Source organism: Copidosoma floridanum, unplaced genomic scaffold, assembly GCF_036245765.1.
Source record: "Copidosoma floridanum isolate Cflo_tuat_1 unplaced genomic scaffold, Cflo_Japanese_pri ptg000012l, whole genome shotgun sequence".
Classification (NCBI taxonomy): Eukaryota; Metazoa; Arthropoda; class Insecta; order Hymenoptera; family Encyrtidae; genus Copidosoma; species Copidosoma floridanum.
This window is the reverse complement of record NW_028321889.1, coordinates 5,920,136-5,928,577: the sequence shown is the minus strand read 5'-3', so window position 1 is coordinate 5,928,577 and position 8,442 is coordinate 5,920,136. Positions and strand designations below refer to the sequence as shown.

Here is an 8,442-nt window from a genome sequence, read left to right as displayed (position 1 = left end):
AGCTATATGTATCGTCAAAAGTCACCCGAGCGCTATCATCACAATAACAATGTACACCATTTCTCGCAACAATGACAAGTGTCCCCCAGACCCCCATGCGTTGTATACATATAGATATACCTACGAGGTACGTACGCCAATACGTGCATTCATTTACATACACACATATACAGATATACATAATATATACACGGTAACTCGAGCCGAACACACCACTTGCACGCATCGGTCACTGTAGTTGTCCAGAGGATCGCTACGACATTTGGCCCGAAGCGAATGGCCCCGAAATACGATCCTGATTGCTGCTTCGGAGCGCAGCGTCGTTTTCACCGGGAATAATAGGAAGAAAGAGCACCCGTCCCTCGTCGTTCACAGTCAATTGGAGCAGTTCTTTTTTTTTTTTTGCTTACAATAGTCGCAAAAAAAAAGAGAAAAAAAAAAGAAGAAAATAAGAGAGCCTCTTAGTCCAGGCAGAGGACGTCCAGCTACGCCTCCGAGCCACTCGAGCACTCGTCGGCCTCCATGTCTATGTGCTCGTCCTCGTCCTCGTGATGGTAGTCTCCCGTCTCCTGCTGCCACTTGCTCACGTGGTGAGTGTTTTTGTTCACGTTGTTGTTCGCGCCACCACCACCACCACCGCTGCCATTGTTCGAATTGTTGCCACCTCCGCTGCCGCCGCCGCTGCTGTTGTTGTTGTTGTTGTTGTTGGAGCCGCCCGATTGCTGCTGGGCCTTGGCCTCCTCCTCCTGCTGCATGCGCTTGTGCTTCGTCCGCCGGTTTTGGAACCACACTTTCACCTGCAAACGAACAAACGAAACCATCATGCTTTGATTCACTGTTTTTATCTCCTTTGCCAGTGCGTTTTCTCTTACATAATGTGTATACATATAGTTTACACCGTAAAAAACGATCGAAAAGCATCTGATGCGTATTTCTGTATTGAGTGGCTCGTTTTTAATAGAGTCTGTCGCGAGCGTGAGAACACAATGCGACGACAAATTTTCGGACGAATGAAAAGAAAAAAAAGGAAAAAGCTCGCAGTCATCCGACCCGAGGTATTGTAATCGGTCCAAAGAGCGCGCATATGTGCATTAAAAAAAATACAAGAGGTGATCCAACGATCGTTGGGATGAACAAAAAAAAAAAAATAAATAAAATAAAGCGTGTCATCAGTCGCCATCTTTCAAGCGTACAGCGACGTCGTGCTCCCCAGATGTGTCACCTCGATCGATCCCCCCAAAGTAACGCACGCGCGCGCTACAGCCGGCTCCCCTCCGCCCCCCTATGACTCTCTGACAAATTAAGTGGCAACTACTTTACTACCGCTCTCTCGCCCCTCCGTCGACGCTCGCACCCTGAAACCGGTATCTCTCCCACCCCTCTACGACTCACCGCCACGGAGATGATGCTGCAGGGGCTGGAAGTACATTTGGGCAAATGGCGCGCGCTAATTCCCAGCCCCCCCCCACCTCCTCTCCCGTTTGACTAACCAACTGTATACATACACCCCGCTTATTTACTGGGTGGCGGCTATTGTTTGGGGAACTGAATATGCAACCCTGTAACGAGGCTTGGGTTGTTGTCGGAGTACCCCATACTTCCATGGAGTGTTTGCTTTTGGCATGTACCGCCCCGGTGACTTTTTCGGTTACCGTGTTTATACTTTGTCCGTTTCGAACGGTATCGTGCGTGCAAAAGGATTTTCGTATCTTGAATTTTTTATGCCAATCGTTATCGTTCCCCAATCATTATGATCTACGAATAGCCCAAAATTCGTCCAAGAAATGGAGTCCAGGAGGGGAAACGGATACAAAAATGAGCCCCGCATCGAGAAATTACAGGAGCTAACGATCCGTACATCTTTTCTTTTCTGTAAAATCAAATATTAGCGCGTCACAGCGCATGGCCTTTCTCGTATCTCTGCACCCTTGAATCAAAAGAAAAAGAAGAAGAAGAAGGGGGATAAAACCGAGGGTCCGCGCCGTGGAAGGGGAAGGGAGACAGACACGCGTGCTGCAGGAACGAGAGAGAGAGAGCCAATAATCGAGCATGAAGCCCCGTCCTCTCGTCCGCCGATACATGTGTATACACATATAACGAGCAGTAGCCACTTAGCGAGCGATTAACCGAACAAATAGAGAAGCGAGCCCGCGTATACGCTGCGACCCAACCCCACTCTCTTTTTTTTTTTTCCATCATCCATTCGCCGGAGCGTAGCAAACGAGCGAGACCCCCGAGAGGGAGAGATATTCGCGACGAAAATACAGCCCCCCCCCACCCCTCAACCTAACTTATACCGTACATGTATAAAGAGGGGAATGTGATGAGCGTTAACATCACACGGGGGGGGGGAGACTCAAGATTCCAGCTCGTGTAATCGAGTTACAGCCCCCCTCTTCTCCTCGTTTCCCCCTATCAGACTTCATCGCCCAGGAGAGGGAGGTGTGGGGCTTAGCCCCATTTGGTAATCGCACCCTAGGGTTAGTACGCGTATGTGTGTATGTATAAAAACGTAAGAGCTTCTACTCTGCTGTTTCACGTATACATATATATAGGTACGAGTATCCTTTGCTCTCCCCAGCCCCCTGGTCGCCCTGGCAACCGGAGCGCCTCTGCATCCGGGATTGGTTGGGGAGAGCCGGGGGTTGGGGTACGTGACCTATGGAAAATAGAGGGCGAGGACACACCCCGAGGGAGACGTTGAGTTGGAAGCGCGTAAATTTTTGTTACGCCACGCTTTTGCGGCTTTGGACGGTGTTTTGGGAATTGCGAGGGAAAAAAAAACAGGGGGTTGCCACTGGGTTTTTGGACTTATGGATTTTTTGATCGAGGTACACGTACTTGTCTATATACAATTTTTCTTCTCCCCCGGTTATTTTTTTTATCTGTTATACGTTGGAAATCAAATAAAAATGCAGGATACAATGAACGATTCGACGACAGAGCGTCGATTATTGTGGCGTTGTGTACCTCGACTTTTCAACAACGTGTACAATGAGCAAATGCTGTTCACTTGTTAACTGGCCAAAATATCGCGCTCACCATTAACTTGGTGCTGAAGTTTCTCCCAAATATCGTGAATAGCAGTAAAAGTGGCCGGATATAGTACGTGTATTTTGTTGAGAAACCGTAACAGTGCCCCTCGAACCCTTTCGTTCTTTGTGCTCTCGAGTCAGGAGCGCGTGGAAAAAAAAAAAAAAAAACCATAATATACTGGAAGAAAGAGGGCAACTGGACTTATTACCGATAATTTCGAGATACTTTGCTGCTTGTACATGCAAGTACATCACGCCATCGGAGAGCAAAAGAGAACGAGAGGGGGTATATACATAATGCGGGCCATTTTTTTGCCCCATTAAGTTGCACAAGAGCTCTTTTAATGTTTCCCTGTACGTTTGATGCAATAAAATGCACCTCCACGATTGTGCACATATCTTTATACTTTTCATACACATATACGTATTTCAGTGCGCTAAATTACCTGCGACAGCAATCAAGTAGGAGCATCTTAACACCAAGTAACTTGGCATTAGTTAAAGATGATAGGTTTTACGAGAACTATACTTATAGATACGGTCCTAGAAAACTTTAAACATGCGGTGTTGAGAAAACCCTCGGGAAAAAAAAAGGAAAATTTGCACCAAAAGTTAAATTTTTATTTCACGTCGAAAACCTCAATACATATTTTAAAGTACAAAGATGATATGAGTATATTTTTCTGGCTAAAATCACGGTAATGTGCTGATTGTAATAATTTTATACGTGTTCCGATAGCACAGTATAACAGTATAACAACATGAACAGCAGCAAGATCCGCATAGTGTATGTACACTGAAAACTCGGCAAAGTCCCTTGATAATTGGATGATAGCCCCGGGGGTTTTAAAAGAAGAAATTACTCGTAATTTCGCAGTCGGTCCGGAAAATTAGGTACTTCTTTAACCGGCAATTCGATACCCGCGCAATTAGCGTGTATCCCCCTTTTTTTTTTCTTCTTCTTCGCTTCGGTTGCTGATTGCTATCTGTGCACAATGTGCTCGTGTACAATCAAAACAAGAGAAAATACAAGAAAAAGGCACGGATTTTTACGTCCGATCACAATCGCATGTGCGCGGGTAATTTTCAATCAATCGATACATGGACAATTTGCCTCCTCTAATGGCCCTCTTTAACCGGCTTTTCGCGAAATCGCGCGAAACAAGTACTCTACAGCTCGCAAGAATCTCATTTTTTTTTCTTCCCTCCCGACGCAAACTGTATACGATGATTATATAGGTGCACGAACAAAAAAAAAAAAAAAAAAAAAGTAAAGAGCACAACGAACTCGATATACCATATACGTATATGCGTACGCCCATAATATACAACAGGGCGCACCGAGCTGTCAACGCTTATTTCTGTCGTACATATATTGTACATACGCGTATCCCCTTAACGTCGTCCTGCACACACATGTATATATTATATACGTGTGTGTGTACGCACATAAGTAGGTACCTTCAATTATCATCCGCCTTTTCTCTCCGGTGTGCTGTCGCGACTCGGTGTTCGACGCTATACGTGGCGCACACATATAAAGTGTCACTCCTCTCTCGTGCAGGGGCGAGGAGGAAAAGGGGAGGAGGAACGCGCCGATCTTCCGATCTATTACATACACGTACGCATGTCGTACGTATACGCATATATATATGTATAAAAGGGAGTCAGGTTCTTCCTCTTCTTTGTCGTCGTCGTCCTCTTCGATACATATCGCCCGCGTGCGCGTATGGTAAGCGTATATACATGAGCGCATACGAAGCTGATGGTGAAGGCACACACAAACTCACGAGGGACTGGATTGTTATACGATTGAATCAAAGAGCAAAGAGGAAGGGGTTGCACACAGGTATATAGCTGCCGGCTCGGAGGGGCCTCGGAGCTCATTATCTCACCTGTGCGATCGACACTCGCGATATTTCGCTCGTCTCCTGTCCTCCCCCCATCCCTTCTTTTTTCTTTCTTTTTTTTTTTCGCATACATATATACACACTTTGGTATGCGCTCGCCTGTCGTTTTCCATTTCGATACACGTAAGTACAGGTACGCGCGACCCACCGAGTTTACTTTGATTATATATATATACATATGGAGCGCGCGGTGGCTCGGTCAGCTGGGTCGTGGATTGGCACGCGGGAGACCGTGGTTCAATTCCCGGCCAGTGCGACTTTCGGGCAAGTACCTCTGTGAGTCTCACATGTGCTTTTTCACCACGCAATGCTCCTCGAGGAGGGTTTAGGCGACCTCCTCGCAGCATAATTGCCTAATTTCCCCCTACCTCCCTCCCAGTAATGGGAGGCCTCCTATCCCTCTTCCCTTCCTTCTCCAAAGTGCTAAGTGCCCTCAGTAGTGCCCTTATTAAAGGAGCCGGACGTAGAGCACTATAATATAAAAAAAAAAAAAAAAAAAAAAAAAAATATATACATATGTTTATGGAGAAGATGATCGGTGGTGTATTTTCATGTGTGCGTGTTGACTTTTTCATGGAGAGCCGAGCGTGAAAATTGACGAGTTTGCGCAGCCACGTTATATCGGTGTAAATGTATATATACGGATCTTATGTATATAAATACACTTTAATTATAGCATATAAGGAAATGCTGATTTATATTTAAAACTACCACTAATTTCGTCGTGCAAAGGGAAAAGGAAGCACCGCGGAAACGAGGCTCAAATTTACGGGTATACAACAAATACAACACACCTCGTTAATAATCTCAATTTGCTAGTGTCCAGCATTGCACACAGCAACGATCTCATGTCTATGCGGGCACGCGGCACATCAGATGCCTTATTGTCCTTAAACATTGAATCTTACATGTTTGCGTGATGTGTGATCGGTAACTTGACTTGGCGCGAGGAAGATCGTGCAAAATTTACACCTGCCATTACATGCCTCTCATATAACTGTACTCATACGCAAAAATATCGGTCTATTACAGAGAGTCGACATGCAGCCACACGTGAATTTTGCGAAACCGATTTCCGCACGGCTGTGATATTAATTCGTTGCAAAACCCCGTGTCTCGCGGTACTTTTCTAATTAATCTAAATCGATGTATGCTGATTGAAAGCCCAATGAGCTCTTGAGAAACGCGCGCTCTGATCTCAATTGCTCCGGACACGCGCGCGAACCGATTTATACCGATCGGCAACGATTACACTCGATCGCTTTGCTTTAAGCTCATTCCGCGCGGATCGGACACGATACGGGTAATAACAGCTGTCGTTCTAATTGCCCGATTTTTTTAATTATTCACGAGCCACATCTAATAAAGAATTTTTTTTTAAACTCGTGCAGGGTTCTTCCATTGATCCTCCGTACTGCGCGAAATCGAGATCGATAAAAGCGTTGTAACTAGATTTCGAGATTAGGCTCATTACCGATCCCCGCCTATATGTGCACCGGGACGTCACAGCTGGCTGGAGCCGCAAACTCGTTCTGAAATAGCGGCAAATTGAAAAAAAAAAACACGCACCCGAGCGCAAATCTAATAAAATCAAATTACACGCTGGTAACGTTTAAAATTGTCAGGCCGGGGATACGATATTACTACTACGGCAGTTGTAGCGCGTGTAATATCGCCTACGCGAAAAGTATTTTTTTTTTTTTCTTTTTTTTTACCACCGTTACGAACGTTGTATAAACACGCGTTTGGTGCAAAAAAATGGATTAACAGTCCGTATAGGCGCCGTTCCCCGTTGCAAGACCATTGAACGAAAAATCGTTTCAGCCTACGCTGCTCGCGTGAAAATATTTTGATTTGTTCATCCGATCCCCGAGAGGACAAATAACTCGCGAGCTAATAACTCGTCCAGATCGAGAACAAACCCCTCGTGCCCATCTAAAAAACCAATACGCATAGCAAATAAAAAAAAAACGGAATCATAGTAATAATAATAATAAAAAAACGAAGGATACATCCCCTATGGCGTAAAAAAATACGGGCTCCATACTCGTTTTTACAATTGTCGCTTGTCATGTGTGCGTCGGGCCGATCGAGGGATGGAAAAAAATACAGCCGAGTGTAATATCGCGGAGGCAAACACCCACACGACCATCTCTTTTTTTTTCCCTCGAGTTGTGAAAATAAAAAGAAACGAGATTCACGGGTGGCGCTTTATTTGTTCCCACCCCTTCGGCGCGTACACGGAAAATCCGTTTCTGTCACTCGCGCGCGAGCTTAGCTGTATGCGTGTACATGTATGTATACGTATAATCCCCTCGTTGTGAGCCGGTCACGCTCGAAACATTATTTTTAATCTCCCGTGTGCGCGCGCCCGAGCGATACAGATACAGCGGCGCACGCTGGGGCTAAATAAACCGGGGGTCATATTATTTTTCGATATCCCCCTTTGACGTGTGTTGTGCAATGGCTCCCGGGTTTTTTCTCGCGTCAGTTTTTTATATATACATATGTACACCTTTGCTTTGCCGTGTGTGTATGGACCATGTGCCGTGTGCGCGGTGAATCTCTTTTTCGCTCGTTTGCACGTTCAAACTATCATTGCGATTTTTTTTCCTTTTTTTTTCTTTACAATTGTTATTTAAATTTACTTTTTCGATCCAGGTGCACGGTTCATGTTTACTTTTTTTCCAGAGAATCAATCTTTTACTTGTTTTATTTATTTTTTTTAAATCGGTTAATCAATATGGTACGATAGGAATGATGGTGTAGCTACCAACTTAGCATTAGAATTGCTACAACTAAAAATCGTACGTTACTAAACATTTAATTGCACTTTGATTGCAATTCGCAATGAAGATATACGTTCAAAACAGATTTCACGATGAAATATTTACATATTGAAAAATATGTAACCGAAGATGAACTTGTGAGTAGTATACCCCAAGTGCGTACTCACAATAAGATTGTATCGCTGGTTGTAGCTGATAGTTTGTAATTGTCGTCGTGTGCGGGGTATGGCAAGTGTGTACGTTTGCACGCACGTGTCGCTCATTTATAGTTAGCGAACGTGGAATGAAAATCTAATTCGCGCCACCTCATAAATGTATTATATATACAGCACAGCATACGTTTATTAAACCATGTGATACGATACGTACGCATAAGAGTAATGGATATTCTTAATGGCTATTTCTTTTTTCTTTTCTTTTAATTACGAATTACCGCAGATTTTTATTCAACAGTCAATAATATTATTGGTTTTACGTGCGTAAAATGTGAATTAATTTTTTTTTTTTTTTTTTGCTCAATGCCACGGTGCTAATAATCGAGTGTTTATTATCTTCTCTTTAGCCAAGCCCCAAACCCATTGTGTATATTTTATACATATGAATATATTATTGATTTTTACGACTTTTCGGATGGACAATCGCGCGGATCGAATTACAACTGCTGTTCCCCTTTTTCCCTCCAAACTCCATAAATAACATTGATTATTA

At 44.2% G+C, this 8,442-nt stretch overlaps 1 protein-coding gene across 4 annotated transcripts in view; it reads right to left on the bottom strand.

Moving 5' to 3' along the window:
- Positions 1-370: 370 nt before the first annotated feature.
- Positions 371-8,442, bottom strand: part of LOC106647968 (uncharacterized) — a 30,276-nt gene continuing 22,204 nt past the window's right edge. For 2 of the 4 annotated variants that reach the window (XM_089590325.1, XM_089590326.1), the window contains exons 4-5: positions 693-797; positions 371-605 (exon numbers count right to left, since the gene is read on the bottom strand). In XM_089590325.1, the coding sequence (XP_089446451.1) occupies positions 486-605; positions 693-797 (225 nt within the window). In that variant the 3' untranslated portion in view covers positions 371-485. Of the gene's footprint in view, positions 798-8,442 lie in introns of all 4 variants that reach the window. The other 2 variants (XM_089590323.1, XM_089590324.1) reach the window with 1 other exon arrangement.